This window comes from Ramularia collo-cygni, assembly GCF_900074925.1.
Source record: "Ramularia collo-cygni strain URUG2 genome assembly, contig: RCC_scaffold01, whole genome shotgun sequence".
Taxonomy (NCBI): Eukaryota; Fungi; Ascomycota; class Dothideomycetes; order Mycosphaerellales; family Mycosphaerellaceae; genus Ramularia; species Ramularia collo-cygni.
The window spans coordinates 888,108-904,338 of NW_019716255.1; the positions used below are offsets into that span (position 1 = coordinate 888,108).

At 51.2% G+C, this 16,231-nt stretch overlaps 6 protein-coding genes; 4 read left to right on the top strand and 2 right to left on the bottom strand.

Moving 5' to 3' along the window:
* Positions 1-190: 190 nt before the first annotated feature.
* On the bottom strand, positions 191-2,152 carry RCC_00357 (related to sugar transporter; the record flags this gene model as incomplete). XM_023765509.1 has 8 exons in its annotated part: positions 191-376; positions 427-498; positions 545-825; positions 881-1,006; positions 1,135-1,370; positions 1,424-1,845; positions 1,910-2,006; positions 2,061-2,152. 8 exons carry the CDS (start codon positions 2,150-2,152, stop codon positions 191-193), a joined length of 1,512 nt encoding a protein of 503 aa, XP_023621277.1.
* Positions 2,153-2,587: 435 nt separating this feature from the next.
* On the top strand, positions 2,588-3,892 carry RCC_00358 (related to lactonohydrolase; the record flags this gene model as incomplete). XM_023765510.1 has 4 exons in its annotated part: positions 2,588-2,611; positions 2,662-3,386; positions 3,521-3,597; positions 3,648-3,892. 4 exons carry the CDS (start codon positions 2,588-2,590, stop codon positions 3,890-3,892), a joined length of 1,071 nt encoding a protein of 356 aa, XP_023621278.1.
* Positions 3,893-5,156: 1,264 nt separating this feature from the next.
* Positions 5,157-7,177, top strand: RCC_00359 (related to 3-oxoacyl-[acyl-carrier-protein] reductase; the record flags this gene model as incomplete). XM_023765511.1 has 4 exons in its annotated part: positions 5,157-5,440; positions 5,491-5,722; positions 5,794-6,390; positions 6,437-7,177. 4 exons carry the CDS (start codon positions 5,157-5,159, stop codon positions 7,175-7,177), a joined length of 1,854 nt encoding a protein of 617 aa, XP_023621279.1.
* Positions 7,178-8,368: 1,191 nt separating this feature from the next.
* On the bottom strand, positions 8,369-10,580 carry RCC_00360 (probable copper amine oxidase; the record flags this gene model as incomplete). XM_023765512.1 has 4 exons in its annotated part: positions 8,369-9,306; positions 9,363-9,435; positions 9,492-10,197; positions 10,252-10,580. The coding sequence occupies 4 exons, from the start codon at positions 10,578-10,580 to the stop codon at positions 8,369-8,371; spliced, it is 2,046 nt and encodes a 681-aa protein (XP_023621280.1).
* Positions 10,581-12,058: 1,478 nt separating this feature from the next.
* RCC_00361 (related to chloroperoxidase) lies at positions 12,059-13,072 on the top strand (the record flags this gene model as incomplete). XM_023765513.1 has 5 exons in its annotated part: positions 12,059-12,194; positions 12,243-12,356; positions 12,417-12,501; positions 12,554-12,740; positions 12,797-13,072. The coding sequence occupies 5 exons, from the start codon at positions 12,059-12,061 to the stop codon at positions 13,070-13,072; spliced, it is 798 nt and encodes a 265-aa protein (XP_023621281.1).
* Positions 13,073-13,843: 771 nt separating this feature from the next.
* Positions 13,844-15,948, top strand: RCC_00362 (probable acyl-coenzyme A synthetases/AMP-(fatty) acid ligases; the record flags this gene model as incomplete). XM_023765514.1 has 2 exons in its annotated part: positions 13,844-14,618; positions 14,669-15,948. 2 exons carry the CDS (start codon positions 13,844-13,846, stop codon positions 15,946-15,948), a joined length of 2,055 nt encoding a protein of 684 aa, XP_023621282.1.
* Between the last annotated feature and the right edge of the window lie 283 nt (positions 15,949-16,231).

The following is a 16,231-nucleotide window of genomic DNA, read 5'->3' on the forward strand; positions in this document are numbered from 1 at the left end:
TGATGATGAAGGAGAAGTGAGTGTTGTGGATTTGCCCGCGCAGATCGAACTAGCCTTGATGCCTCAGGCATACTGGCGCCCCTTTTTTTCTCGCAGGAATTCGCGAGTATTCCGACTGCTTCCAAAGACTCCAGTTTGGACAATTTCGTCTCATCGCAACAGAGCCCACTGGTCATCAGCATATGCTTCATCACTTAGACAATGCAATGTCGTCAATCTGCTCAACATCATCGATCTTCTGGTCATGGACGACGACGCTCAATTGTCGTCGCGCTTCTTCGTTCCTAGCAAAGAGACTGTCTACCTCTTCAAGAGACATGCCCTTTGTTTCCGGAAAGAAGAGGTAGATGATTGGAACCCACAGTGTATTGAGCACCTGTCATTGATCAGCTTCTATAGAGTTGCGAGGATTGTGGACTAATTTACCCCAAAGATGATATATGTTCTGTACTTGATATTGCGAATCGCAGGAGGGGTGATGTACACAATGGCAAAGTTCTGTGAAATTAGCATCATGCGCGTTGAACCAAGGGGTGAGGCTTACGCAGATCCAGTTACACGCGGTCGAGACAGAGGAACCCCTTTGTCGAAGCTTCAAGGGCAGAATCTCAGACGGATAGACCCAGACCGTCGCCTGGAAGCCTATTGTAAATGCTCCTTGAAAAATGAAGAGCATGGCTGCTGCTGCGATACCACATGTCTTAGCAATGGACGTTTCCTGCTCGACATTMCAGATGAGACCAGTCTGGCATATCATCACGGCGGCCATTACACTGATCATGGAAAGCAGAAGGGGGCGTCGTCCAACACGGTCAATTAGGAACCCTAGAATTGTCAGCTTAGATTCCAAGTGAGTACGGGTTGGCAAGAAGAATCTTACACGGGATGAAAGAGGCCGCAAAGAACCAGGTGTTCAGAAATCCGGACATGAGGGAAGATAGCTCCGCGTCGAAACCTAAGCTCTTCTGGAACAATGTGTTCGAGTAGTAAATCAACGCGTTGATGCCTGTGAGTAAGAATGGACAGTCAGTGACAGGTCGAAGAGATGGGAAGAGACTTTCCAAAGCGCATCCCATGCATCTTTGGAATAACACGCAATAGGCCATGCTCTCATTCTTTCGGGTGAGTACTCACCTCCCAGCTGTTGCATAGCCTGAATACCACATGCRATAAAGAATCTGCGACTTGATTGTATATCATCGCTCTTCACAATATCCGACCAGCTCCCGGAGCCGATAGAGGCTTCGTAAGCAACAGTGTTAACAATGTCAGAGTGCATACGAATGATGGCATCTTCGCTCATCTTTTTCCTGTTGAGTCTTCGAAGAACATCGAGAGCTTCTTCGGAACGGTTGTGCGAGACTAGCCATCTAGATACAAATCAGTAACAAGTATCGGGTAAATTTTTCTCTCAGCGACGTACCGTGGAGTCTCTGGAATGATCCACAGAATGAATAGCATGGGGATCAGGAAAATGCACTGCAGAATGACCGGGACTCTCCAGGCGTAGCTAGGACCCCCAGCTATCTTGGACWTGGCATAGTCCACCCAGTAAACTAACATGATGCCGAAATTCAGCGTCGAGAGCTGAGCGCACACATATATGCCCCTCGTCGCTTTGGGACTGAACTCCGCTTGCATAACCGGGACAGTCGAGTTGATGAAGCCCATTCCCACCCCAGATACGATACGGGCGACGATCATATGGGCTCTGCTGTATGCAGTTGCCTGCAGAAGCGCCCCAACAATCATGATGATGACTCCGATGAGGACGCTCTTCTTCCGCCCGAGATTCTCTCCAATGAAGCTTGTTATCGCTGCTCCAATGAAGCAGCCAATTTCGTACTGAGAAGTAGCATTAGCATGCCTCAGAAGAAGAGACGGCCAAGACGGGAAAATGGCTTCTCACAATAGCGACGATGAGAGCTATCATGTTGGTGCCCTCATTAGTGTCTTGGTCAATATTGAATGTGCCATCGAAAGCTGGACCATTGACAAGACCGCCCCTGATTTGATCAGTATAGTAACATAGGTACGATCGAGATGCTTGAAATACACACATCAAGCCATTATCGTAGCCTATGAGAAGGAATCCGAGACATGTGAGCAAGGAGACGGTATACAATAGTGCATTGCCCTCGAGTCGGATCATGTTGCCTTCTTTTTGCTGGCGCAACTGTTCCGATTGGACCCTCAGAAGATAGGAGGATGTTGATGAGTCCGAGTATGTGTGGCGACGACGACTGAGGTACCTACACAGCTCGGTGCCAAGAATAGAAGCTTTCCCACTCAAGAACGCCTGCAGGGAGATTGATCTGTCGCTCGCAAGCCTGGTGGAAACTGCGGTACAATCCAATCTGGGGGAGTCAACACTCTTATCCTCCACTGCTTTCTCCGTGATCTAGCAGGGATACCATGAAAACCCCATTTCCATCACGCGTACTCAAGCTTTTCCCCGATGCTTAGTGCATTTCCCCAGACTGCCCGCCGGCTGTAGACGGCAATTGCTGCTGACTGGGCACGTTTTGGAAATTGGCCTTGAGTCGAATGTCGGCGACCGCCAACACGCCGACAGACACCTTCCAACATGAGTTTACCACGCAACTGCAAGGTACACACAGGAGTTGTTGATGGCGTTGATCACGTACTTACTGCTCCCAGCGAGTTTCGAGGCAGGAGCAAACTCTAGTGACAGAGGCCTGCGCTCAACGGAAATTCGACGAGCCTTTCTTCGCCATCTACGACGATGCTTTCCTCAAACTACTAGGCGAGAATCCCAAGACAACACTGGCACTTGAGAAGGACTGGCCATTCGCTCACGAAGCCGGAGTTTACTTTCCAGACCAGGATGCCTGCTACATTACGAGTAACACACTCCGATCTCAGGAGGGCCCATCTATCAAGATCRGAAAGATGGTCAGATCCGATGGCAAATGGCATTATGAAGAAATTCGCACCAACGTGACCATGGGTAACGGCGGCATCAATTACAAAGGTGGTGTGCTATTCTGTGACCAAGGAACGCTAGATGAGCCTGGTGGCTTGGTCCTCGTGGAAGCGAAGCCACCGTATGCAACGAAGACACTCATCTCGTCCTTTCACTGGCGGCTGTTCTCGAGCGTCAATGACGTGGTCGTACATAGCGATGGCGCCCTCTGGTTTACCGACCCTTCGTATGGGCATGATCAAGGTTTCAGGCACGCTCCTCAGTTGCCGACGCAGGTGTATCGATTTGAACCAGAGTCTGGGGACATTCGAGCAGTAGCCGACGGCTTCGGAAGATGTAACGGTCTATGCTTCTCGCCCGATGAACAGACTGTGTACGTGACAGATACAGATTGGATCCACGGGGATGGTACCACAGATCTTACCAGGGCCTCGAGCATGTAAGTGCAGGCCAGGCCGAGTCCCGGCACATTGACTCTGCATGTTCAAGGCTCGGAGGTGCTTCAAGCGACAAGCAGAGGCACCACACGTGTAGAGATGGTGAGTCTCATGCTACAACGCTGACTTCTCACAGATATGCCTTTGACGTTCTTGAGAGGCACGGATCCCAATTCCTGGCAAACAGGAGGTTGTTCGCCATGGCAGATGAAGGTACGTCGCCATGCAAGCTTTGGTAGTGATCGCAAGCTTACGAATTGCAGGCATACCGGATGGCATCAAATGTGACTTGGACGGCAACGTCTATAGTGGCTGTGGCGATGGCGTGAGCGTCTGGAGTCCTGGCGGAAAGCTGATTGGCAAAATCAAGATACCCGGGGGAGTAGCGAATTTCTGCTTCTCACGACCAGGTGAGCTCCTGGTGCTCAACGAGACCAAGTTTTGGGTGATTTCTATATGCCCCAAGATCCAAGGGGCGCTATTGGCGAACATGAACATAGCCGTGTGAACGTGTGGAGAAAGAGGAACTCACGCAGAGCAAAGGCCGTCCATTGCCGGTCCTCGCCAAGATAAGGTAGACAGCTACGAAGTCTAGGGCATGATCTGCGTCGGCTCCGTCGGCTCCGTCGAATGGCATTGCATCTCATGATACCTGTCGTTGTGATGCTACGGCGCCAGCGAGCCCGCGCAAAGATGGCAACGCATGTAGTGGTAGTGGTACCGCACAGTACCTGGGGAAGACGCATCATCCCATCCCATCCTGTGCGGGATTTAATCGGCTGGCCCTGGTCTAGAATAGATCGACGCAGAGGCGGGGAAGAGGAAACCTTGAAAGTCGGACGCGCTGCACCCAAGCGCATCGAGGCAGTTTAATTCGAGCAGGCAGCCTCCGACCATCCCATCATTCACCGTCAGTCGCCTTTTGCAGACCGCAGCCATCCACCGCCATGGATGTGGACGCTGCCAGCCGCCAGGGCGCATCTAATCCCGGCAGTGGCAGTGGATACCAACCGGAGCAGCAGCGACCGCAGCGGGACAGCTCCTCGGACAGCGCGCCGTCGCCCGGAGCCGGCTCACACTCCAAACACAAGAGAGAAAAGTCGGAGCGCGAGAAGCGGACGTATCGCGCGTGTCTGCACTGTCGGCAGCGAAAGAGTCGCTGTGAGTATCGTCATCGAAATGATTGATATCAGTCCTTCAAGAGCATTTTCACTGATGGTCACTCTCTTCACCAGGTGACCTGTAAGTGGCGCTGCTGATTTTGCCCCATCTTCTGTACCCCAGATTGGTGTCCCAGTGTTGTTGTGCTCACCGTCGGCAACCGATCATCACTTTCATCACCAACCTGGCAGTGTCGCTATTCGACGGCACAAGTCGATGAGACGCCGACGGCCTCCATCAAGTCTACTTTGCTAGTGCAGTCAAGGGGACAAAAAAGCTAAACTGTGGCATGTTGTAGATACAGTAGCGGCGAGCCCGGCAGACCGCCATGCGAGCGGTGCATTCGAGAGCAACACGAATGCGTCCTGGGCGGCTCACGCAGAGGCGGCCGTCGTGTGAAACGATCTGCCTCCGATGTGGCCAACGGAACGCCGGGGCAGGTGCCAAACATCGACAGTGTTATCCAAGTGGCTTCTCTCCAGCCCCCTCGGAGCGACCATCGGGATCTGGACCATCGTCAACATCGCCTGCCAAGCTGGACAAGTCTTAATCCCGAACTAAGGACACTCCCGCCCCTTGGCCATGATCTACCAAGTACGCCGACGGTCAAGATGACCGTCGACGATACCGTCGCGTCAACTGACCTGCAGAACCCGGCCGACGCACTGGAATTCCTTGCACATGTAGCAGAGCGAGATTCTGGCGGAACCCAGTTGCCTGGAACCCAGTTGCCTCCTATGCAGAGTGCTGTGTATGGACGCTCCCTCCTCTCCCACACCCCTGGGAGTGACGGATCTCGTCCACCCGCCCCTCCTACATCTCATCATGTCATCGACTATCCTCCCCTCAATAAAGGCCAATTGTCACTGCACATGATAGAGGCTCTTCTGTACAGGTAGGTCTGGCGTGAAAGACACCTATGGCAGTCCACTCACGCCACCACAGATATGAAGAAAAATACCACCCGTTCTTTCCGTTGGCCAACCCGGCGGCCATGGACCCTAACAACCTGCCGACAATTGCGAAGCAGGAACCGCATCTACTTGCTGCGATACTGACCGTGGCGTCGAAAGACGAAAAGGACTGGTGGCAAATACATGATGACTGCTCCACACATATGCAGTCTCTTGTCGCTAGCCTCGTATACAGTGGCATGGGGTCTGTTGAGGCCGTCGAGGTATGTCTGTTGCCGCTAGAAGGGTGACTCCTCAGAGAAGTGCAGTCGTTACGTCCACTTATCATTCATAGGCAATGCTCATATTAGCAGAATGGGTACCTAGACGGCCACTCTCCACACCTGCCATTGGTCGTGGAGAAGAAGATCAAGCAGCTTGGATGTATGTGGGGACCGCGATACGATTGGGCTATCTTCTTGGCATCGACAGAACCGGCTTTCGTATGGAGAGTGAAGCACAATCCGCCGACCTAAACCGAAAACGCTTGGMATGGGCAAGCTGCTACGTGAGTGATCGACAGATCTCAGTGCGGATTGGTAAGGCTTTCTGGTCTCGAGGACCCGGACCTATGACCGCTTTGCGCGCCCAAGATTTCCCCAGCCTACAGCCTCGATTGCATCGCCAAGACGACTTTGCGGCAATCTACCAGGCAAATCTCGAGCTGACCCAGCTCTTTTCCAACGCCCATGATGTGTTGTACGCGACGAAAAGCCGGTCGAACCAGTTGAACTTTGGAGGGGAGTATGTCAAGTACATTGATGATTTCCGAGTTGCCCTCAGGCACTGGAATGAGTCGTGGGGCGTCTTCACGTGTTCACCGCCGCTCAAAGCCAGCCTCATACTCTCCTACGAATATCTTCGTCTATACATCAACGCATTTGCGTATCAAGTGAGCAACAAACCTCTTGTTACTCTGCGAAGCTGACAAGTTCAAGGCAACCCTCAATCGTCTGATCACGAGAATGAAGGAGGCTGTGGAGAATGGCCAGCAACCAAAGACACAGGCATATCCATTCTCCGACATCGCTGCGACCCCTGATGCTCGATTCATTTACGACGCCATCGATGCTGCGAAAGCCCTGTTGAGCACATTTTGTAGCTTCGTGGATCCTCAAGGAACATTCCGATTCATGCCTTTGAGGTACTACCTATATGTCATCTACTCGGCAGTATTCCTATACAAGGCTCGGAGTACTGGCGTTATGGGAGGCGACACCAGAGGATCCGTCAAGCGGCTGATTAGTGACACGATGGATAATTTGCAGAAGTCCAGCGCGTGTGCCAATGATGTCGGAGACCGCTACTCGCGGCTGATTCGTTTGCTCTGGCGTAAAGCTCCGGGTCATCGGGGAAGTATTGCCGATCCGAGCGACATCACGAGGCCAACCACTGCGCAGAATGGCGGACCTTCAGGGCAGGACCGTACCGGGGAATCAAATCAAATGGACACGGCGCCTCCGTCAATCAATCAGTTCAGCTGGCTGGATCTGAATGCTGTTGGAGACTTTGCTGTGGAGAACAACAACTCAATCGCTGGAAGCACCGGTATGATGGACAATCTAGATCGCTTCGAAGACAGTTCCGCGGATGGATTCTCACAGTTCGATCCGAGTTTGATGGTGTCGCCTCAGCAATTTGCATGGAACGGAATGTCGCCATCTGRAATCATCTTTTGAACGGGCCACTCCTATCATCACAAGAGAGCCGCAACACTGTACTTGAAAGCCGACAGTCCTGATGAAATTCTTCGAGAAGATCGTACTGCTTTGCGCTTCGGCAGGAATTCTCCAAAGCACGGCTAAATAGTTGAGAAGTTGATGATTCACCCACGAAACTAGCCGCGAACCTTATTCACTGATCTCAGTGAGCGTGTGCACACACTTGACAAAAGTACTTCAATGACAAATCAAATCATCAATATCATTTCGAAATGCCCAAGAGTAATCGAATTAATCACGCCATAACATCCTCTCCCATTGCTGCCGCAGTCTCTCATCACGTCCACTCCTTCGTTCATGGACCGCTCCACGGTGTTGCGGACCAACTCTGGGCGTAACTTCATCCACCATTGCTTGCAGCTGATTGATACGCATCGCAGCGACATCCTCAGATTCTCTGCGACTCAACCTCTCTTGCGCCAATTCCTGCCGCGTACGCTTGAGGACCTTTTCGAATTCCTGAAAGGTGGATACTACATCGTATCGCAAAGACTGGTCGAGCTTGCGTAGCTTGGAGTCCACCTCGACGGCAGTGTATATCTGTTGCGGAACTGTTGGTGGGTTTCCAGCGGCTGCTTGATTCTCTGCTGTTTTTGGGGTTGAGGGGCCGGCTTCTGCTGTTGGGGTTGTTTCGGGTGTGTTTGACATGGTGGTAAATTGCTCGATGGGTGGAAGCGATGGGTTGGGAATGTTTCGATGCGTTTTGGAGAGAGGTCGATTGAAGAACGATGGAGGTTGTTGAAAGTGTCCAGTGAGAAGGGTCGTACATCATCATGCCTTTGGTCGTTGGGCGCTCTGGTCAGTGGATCAATTCTGCTTCAGGCGCTGTATTCCATATGTCCACCACGATCACATTACACATTCTTCACATCGTTGAAGATGGATGTGAAAGGGAGTATGACGTTAGATGCGGAGTTGTAGATGTGAATATTGCACAAAAAATGGAAGTGAGAGAGAAACAGCAACCCCCATTGCTACGACAGTTACAACGGGTTGAAATCCACTTGGTTCACATAGTCAACTTGTACATGGCCGAGACGGCCTCTAGAAARGCGAAATTCGTGGACTCATATTCATGGAGACTGCTTTGCTTTTGAACAATTTCGTTGAATCACATGGCCATACCCGTCCGGACAGCTCTCCCCTTGACTACTTGCAACAGCCATTTGCATGACCATTCACACCATTGCTGTGACCATTTGTCCCATTCACCACCAACTTGCTCTCCAAATTCCTGTTGCTGGGCACATCAATAGAAGGATTAGCCTCGAAGAAATCCGCAGGTCTGAGGTTGACCTGGTGGATCTCAACAGGCATGACCGGCCAATCTTCAACTCGAGGGTTATGTGTGAGTCCAAATACCGACCACACAACAATATCTTCATTCTCAACATTGTCACCGCGCTCCACAGCATCAGCGACACCGCCAATCTCTTTGCGGCTCTGCATGGTGTAGCGACCAGCTGCGTAAAGCTCGTCCTCTTTGTATTTGGTGACCCAGACGTGGTGTTGTGCAAATGCTGCTCGCTTCGCCTGGATGGATTCTGGATCCGCGAGTAGGAGCTGTGTCGCAGGCGGAATCAGCTTGAAACCAACCGGCTTTCCGCTGATGCGGTTCTTCTTCGACTCGTTGACAATCTTGAAGACGCGGTTATTCTTGGGCTCCGCATCTGCCCATGCAGCTTTCGTGATCGGGGTACGTCGAACTTCGTAGTAGTTGCCACGAGGGTTTGTTTCTGGGTTCATGGGGACAGGCAGTGATTCCTCCTGGATAACAGTATTGGCGTGACCGTCGATGGCGGGATCGATTCGAACTGCGAAGATGTGCTGGTGATTTTGTGCGAGCACACCGGGGTTAACTACATTGCCATAATCGCTTGTTTTCCCGGGATCAATGTTGACGCAGCTAACAATTCCAGTCGCACGCGTCTCGATGTCGATGCCACCGCTTTGGTTGAACTTGTACGCAAAGATGTATTCGTAGTTAGCCAAGGTGATGATGAATTGGACGACAAGCTCTCTGTTCCGGGTAACCACGGCGCGGCCAGTACGCCAGTTGGTGTGCTTCCAACCGATTCCGTTGTCCTCTGCGACGAGTTAAATTAGTACGGCGTGGAAGAAGCATTCATCGGGTGACACTCACGTTCGTGAAGACATATAACATTTGGCATAGCCTTGACCTCACTATTGCCAGAAATCTGGACTCCATCGAAATACTGGGTTGAAAATGGTTAGAGTTGTGATAACGATCCCAAGACATGCTCTGACTTACCTTGATGGTCCCCAGACAATCACAGCCTAGAGATAAGTTGTTCGCGCAATTACCAGCACCGCCGTCGCCGAAATCAAAGGCCTGTTTCCGGTGGAATGGAGCTCGAGCATCCGCGTATGGCACAGACATCTCACTGATAGCGAGGCGGTAAAACATGCTGCGGTCTTCGTAATAAACGTCATGGATGACTGCACCCTCTCGGGGGTTGAAAGTGACCCGGAACCTCCATTTCTGCCACTCGACTAGAGACTCATCGGTGACTGTAAATGATGCTCCATCAGGCTGAACAACATTGAGCGGTTTAAGGTCTGTCCTGACGCCATTCGGTAGTAGCTCCGGAACATACTCAGCAGTCTCGCAGTGACCGAGAATCTGCTTTTTGTGTGTAACTCCATCCATACTGTCGCCCTTACCGCCAGTAGCCAGCTTGTCTATACGAATGAGCTTTCGTGTATTGGCATCCATGACAGGAATGAGTGGCAGCGGGAAGGCGTAGAAGTTCGAATCCGGGTTCTTATTCCTGATATCCTGGGCGAATATAAGACCTTGGAATGTCCGGTTGTTCTCAAGATCATCATCGTCGGGGCCGCCGTACGGCCAGGGCTCGATAACGATTTCATAGCCTTCCGGAATTTCAAACTCGGATATGGCCTTTTGGAACTCCTCGCTTTCTTTGACGGTCTCGACCAAATCATCAAATTCAGCGCTACTACCGTGTCAGTCCAAACGAGTGACGAGCAGGGATCGTAGCTCCACTCACAGCTTCAATGGTGCATGTTGCTCCTTGCTGATGATCTCGTGCTTGATGACGTTCTTTTGCTCTACATCGACAACAGCCTCGTGGAAGTATGGTATCTTGTCTGAGCCGACGACATCGTATTGGACAGCTGCGCAGCGAGCAGGWCTTGGGTAGGAAGCTGTCAGAGATCCAGAGTGCTCAAGCTCGAGGTACTTCTTTAGAATCTGCTTGGGTGGTTCTTGAAGCCATATTTCACGGACGATGACTAGCTCATTCTTGTGCTGAGCAACGATGATGTCTTTAGCTTGTTGCGTTTCCTGTATGGAGAGTCCTTGCAGCGGGTGTGTCATGTTGAAAGCAGATGGTAAGAAAGATGATGGAGATGGAAAGAAAGGGCAAGAATGATATATATTKGTCCAGCTAAGACGAACAATGCCTTATTACACTCCGCGATAGGCCAAGTCCCGGAAGCTCGACGAAAGGGTAATGACTACGCGTCAATCATGTATGTAGGATGATGAAGGAGTAGGTAGGCGAGGGTGGAGCTCACGAGTTCGGTTGGACATACTTCTTTAGGTTAGCTCAAAGGTTCGCGTGCCCTCGTGCACTTCAATGCCCGAGGCTCTTCAGGTACCTTACCTTGGTATACCAATCATTACACCATCACTAGTTATCGGAAGAGTYGTCCGGGATATCGAATGGAGCAGATTTGCTACCTCTCCGGTACGCTCTATCGGCTCTTGCTAGGCGGCTGATCCTGATCCTCACCGGCAGATGAATCGGGAATGGTAATAGCCTTGCTTCCGAACACTTTCATCTGCTTCTTCGTACGCCGCTTATTCTCATCGTCAAACGTGGGAGTCCTCTTGGCGATCTATTCCGCTGTCAAGCCAAATGTGGGCTGTTCCGATGAACCTAGAGCGTTCTCATCATGATCAAGCTCGATAGCCTCACTCTGAGGGCTCCGCTGCTGCTGAATGGCTTGCTGATACAAGTTTTGTCAATAACAGGTCGAAAGATGTCAACTATGAGGAGCGAATAGCCTGTTACACTGGTAAGGCATGGGTGACCACCAAAACTGTCGACATGAGAAGTCCTCATAAAAACGACTAAGGGGGTCTTCTCTCGATAACGTCTTTAGGTCTTGCTCTTTGCAGAATCGACAACTCTAGAGCTGCGAGAACCTTTGCTACTAGCAAAGTAGCCCGTCATACACTAGGGAACGCAAGGCAGTCAAGGGCGCTGTTTCGTGAAGGATTTTCTCATGTCGAGGGCTCTGGTAACCACGCGATGGGATAGAGGCGCTGGAAGACGTGACAACCCGCCTCTCCACGCGCCTTCAAGGTTTCTCTGGACCCAGAGTAGGATCACCTTGCGGCCATGGACGGAAGCGCCGTATAGGATAAAGTGAATGACCGTATTTCGGATTCTCGGATTCGCTTTCGGATTCGCAGTTGCAATTTGACTCCCAACCACCCAGACATCGTTGCAAAGTGATCTACGCAGGCACGACTCTTGATTCGACTCCTGCTTTCTGGGAACATGCCCGCATCGCTGGATACTCTGCATACGATGGCTAGATAAGGAGTAATGCACACCTTCCCATTGGACAGTAAGACACAACGTCTTCGGCAGGTAAGTAGGCATGTTACCGCATGTGAGCATCTCTTGGTTCGACCTTCAATGCGCTTCGGTCTCGGTTTCGCTCTTCGACAGCGAGGGCGATGTCGACGAACTCCCCCGATAAATATGTAGATGCCGCAACCCACTCAGAGCCTGGTCATCTTCAATCAATACCTCAACCTAGACTTCGATCGAACGAGCCACCATGCTTCTCACCGTGCTCCTCCCGGCATTTGCTTTGGCAATGCCACAGCTTGCTACTAGTTCGGACGTTCCATCGCGATACTCTTCAGATGCCCCCGCCCCATACAACGATTGGAGGCCTGCGTATGTTGACGAGTGTAAGTCACGCACCGCCTATCGTTGTTCAAACTCTGATTATGTTGCAGTTCGTGGACCTTGTCCCATGTTGAATACATTAGCAAATCATGGATTCCTCCCACATGATGGTGGCAAGGATGGGGGCCTCACATTAGAAAAGGTCATACATGGCCTATCCTTTCGTAAGTGGCAGACTCGCCCGTTCGTTTTTGCCCCTGAGCTGGCTGACCATGGCWACGTAGTAAATTTCAACGCAAGTCTTGCAACAATCATGTTTGAGCAAGCTTTGATAATCAACCCAGTTCCAAACYCGACCTTCTTCAACCTGTAAGTGGATGGAAGATGTACATTTAGCCCCTGCTGACTCGACCCATCGCAGTGACATGTTGAATGTTCATGGCACTCTCGAACACGATGCCTCCCTGAGTCGCTCAGATCACTATTTTGGTAACAACCACGTCTTCAACCAATCTGTCTTCGACCGAAGCAAGAAATACTGGACCACTGAGATTCTCGACCGCTATCAAATGTCAAATGCCAAACTTGCACGCCAAATTCAATCACGAGTATGTCGGTCTAGCAGCATGTCTAGAAGGTAATCGCTAACATTCTGCTTCATCAGTCAAGTAACCCGGAGTACGACTTCAGCTCCAGCGTGGAGAATTTTAGCATCGGGGAGATCTTGGCTCCGTTTGTTGTCTTCGGCGATCGAGACGCTGTGACAGTGAATAGGACCTGGGTCGAATTCTTCTTTGAGAACGAACGTCTGCCAACCTCGCTCGGTTGGAAGCCGCAAGAAAGGGTTGTCAATCTCGAAGACATCACGACGTTGATGGGAGCGTTCTTCAATGCTACTAGTCTCATCACCGGAGCTGGTGCTGCGGTTGGTGTCCATTAAGCGCGCAGGCTTCCATGCGGCACTGTCGATGTGACGCCCATCGCTGAACGTACGGCTATCTTGGAGCTACTGGAGACGAGCAGATTCATCTCATGGGATGTCAAGACTTGAGACAGTAGGAAGAGAACAGACACATAGGTACGGTCTGGCAACCAGCATAGCTGTAGACATGAGCGTTATACCAAATCTTCTTGCAAATTGAGCATCGACCCTGGAACCAAGGCCCGGTGAAATTGAGGGTTGTGGCCTTACCTGCAGTGATTGAAGATGTCGTACTTTCTGCGGCTACGACAAYGCTATCGAAAAGACAAGCTAGCTGTTCGTGAGCGTCGCCGTCGACTCACTCCCAAGGATCGGTGGTAGCGAAGGTTACCGGCTTCAAGTTCGGCTCCGGAGGGATGATCTTTCATCCGAGTTCCACCATCCAACAAACGCCATGCATTTCTCTGACAGGCCGAAAAGCTGTGCAGAACATCGTCTCGCTGCACCAAACATTGTCGTTTGTCTGGGTGATCGCCACATGCACTGTACAAGCGACGAGAAGAATGTCCCCAGGCCAGGAATATGCAAGGACCATGAGGCTTGACCAAAAAGCGGAGAGAATGTGGAGATGATTCGGTAGCGGCGATCATGACCATGTCCTTCCCATTCAGCCGACGACCGAGCTAGGATCTTACATAGGAGCGATTTCTCAGAGATGTAGAGATAGTCGATATTGAAGGCCAAGTGAATCTCTCCTACAATCGTTGCCCACCTCCTATACCCCTCAGAATGGCACCTCACAAGCAAGATGAAGCCTATGCTTCGGCACAGAAAGACCCGTCCAAGTTCTGGACACATCAGGCACAACAGATATCCTGGCACAAGAATCCCCAGACCGCGTACAAGAGTACTACGAAGAAGCTACCATCGGGCGTCGAGCATGAGAGTTGGCAGTGGTTTCCAGATGGAGAACTATCGACGTCGTATAACTGCGTTACGCGACATGTGGAAGCAGGCAATGGCGACAACATAGCTATCATATGGGATAGTCCGGTTACCGGCAGAAAAGAGAAGATCAGCTATGCGAAGCTTGATGAGGAAGTATGCATCCTAGCTGGAGCGCTTCGGGAAGAGGGAGTCCAAAGGGGTGATGTGGTGATAATTTACATGCCCATGATACCCGCTGCGTTGATTGGAATGCTTGCGGTTGCCCGTCTGGGAGCTGTGCATGCTGTAGTCTTCGGTGGATTCTCAGCGTCCTCATTGGCCCAGAGAATTGATTCCAGCAGGCCCAAGGCAATCCTAACGGCCAGCTGTGGTATTGAGGGTTCCAAGGGCCCTCTCCCATATCAGCCCATGGTACGAGGAGCGATCGATCAAGCGGAGCACAAACCTTCGAAGGTGTTGGTCTGGCAGCGGGATGAGCACAGATGGAACGATATTAATCGGCTTGAAGGAGAAAGGACTTGGCAACGAGTCGTGAAAAGTGCAAGAGATCGTGGTGTGCGGGCGGAGAATGTTGCCATCAATAGTAATGACAGCCTTTACATTATTTACACTTCTGGTGAGCATCTTGAACAGCAGGACTCTCGCTCGACACCTAACATTACGCAGGTACCACTGGACTTCCCAAAGGAGTTGTTCGCGAAGCAGGAGGTCACGCCGTCGGACTAAACTTTACAGTTCGCTACGTTTTTGGTATTCGAGGTCCAGGGGATGTCATGTTCACAGCCAGTGACATAGGATGGGTAGTAGGCCATTCCTACATCGTATATGGACCTCTTCTAGCCGGCGCCACTACGGTATTGTTCGAAGGTAAACCAGTTGGAACACCCAATGCAGACACTTTCTGGAGAGTGCTAGACGAACACAAAGTCAATACAATGTTCACCGCGCCAACTGCTCTTCGTGCAGTCCGGAAAGAAGATCCCGAGAACACGTTCTTTACCAAGCGCGGGGAGAATGGAGGATTAAAAAATTTGCGTGCTCTGTTCCTCGCTGGAGAGCGTAGTGAGCCAAGTATCGTCACGATGTACGACGAGCTGGTAGGCAAGCACTGCGCTCCGAATGCTACCGTGATTGACAACTGGTGGTCATCGGAATCCGGATCGCCCATGACTTCACTTGCACTACTTCCTGGAACCGCACTCGACTTCAAGGATCGGAATTACTACAAACCATTACCCATCAAACCAGGTTCTGCAGGCAAGCCCGTGCCAGGTTTCGACGTACGCGTGGTAGACGACGATGGCAAACCGATTCCGAACGAGAGCATGGGCAACATCGTACTGGGAATGCCATTAGCTCCGACAGGCCTCACAACCCTCTGGCAAGACGAAGACAGATTCTACCGTGGCTACCTCAAGCGTTTCGACGGAAAGTGGGTCGACACTGGTGATGCAGGCATGATAGATGCAGATGGTTACGTGCACGTTATGAGCCGAGCAGACGATATCATCAACGTTGCAGCACACCGTCTCTCCACAGGTGCCATCGAGCAGGCAATCTCTTCACATCCCGACATCACAGAGGCTGCAGTCGTTGGATTTCCAGATGCCATGAAGGGCCATGTTCCCTTTGCATTCATCGCAATCGCCAATCCGCCTGAAGGTCTCCTCAAAGATCTCAATGCGAAGTTGAGACATCACATTGGGCCGATTGCTAGCCTGGCAGGCTTCATCGCTGCGCCTGGTATAATTCCAAAGACTCGCTCTGGCARGACGCTCCGACGCTGTCTGAAAGAGATTCTTGAGCATGCAGTGGAAGGAGATTTTGATAAGGATGTGGTGTACCCCGCCACTATCGAGGATGCCAGCGTGGTTGAGAAGGCCAAGGCTGCCGTGAAGGAATACTTTCTGAATGGTGAGGGCTCAAAGCTCAAGGCCAAACTCTGAGCACGTTTGGTGAAGCTGTCGATCTGTGGGTCGATACTCTCAATATGTACGTAACAATGAAATGTTTGTACAGTCATGAAAAGACAAATGGAACATGGGCGGGATGTTGAAAGTGCTAAAACACCACGACCAAGGCTGTCTGACAGGGGTATAGATTTCAAGAACAGGAGTATCATTTTCGTGATTCGCTAAAACATATTCGCTCGCTTGAACGCAAGAGAGTGGCGTTCCCTTCTGTTCCAAAAGAACGTCAACCCAGAAATTGAAGCGTAACTCGTAAACC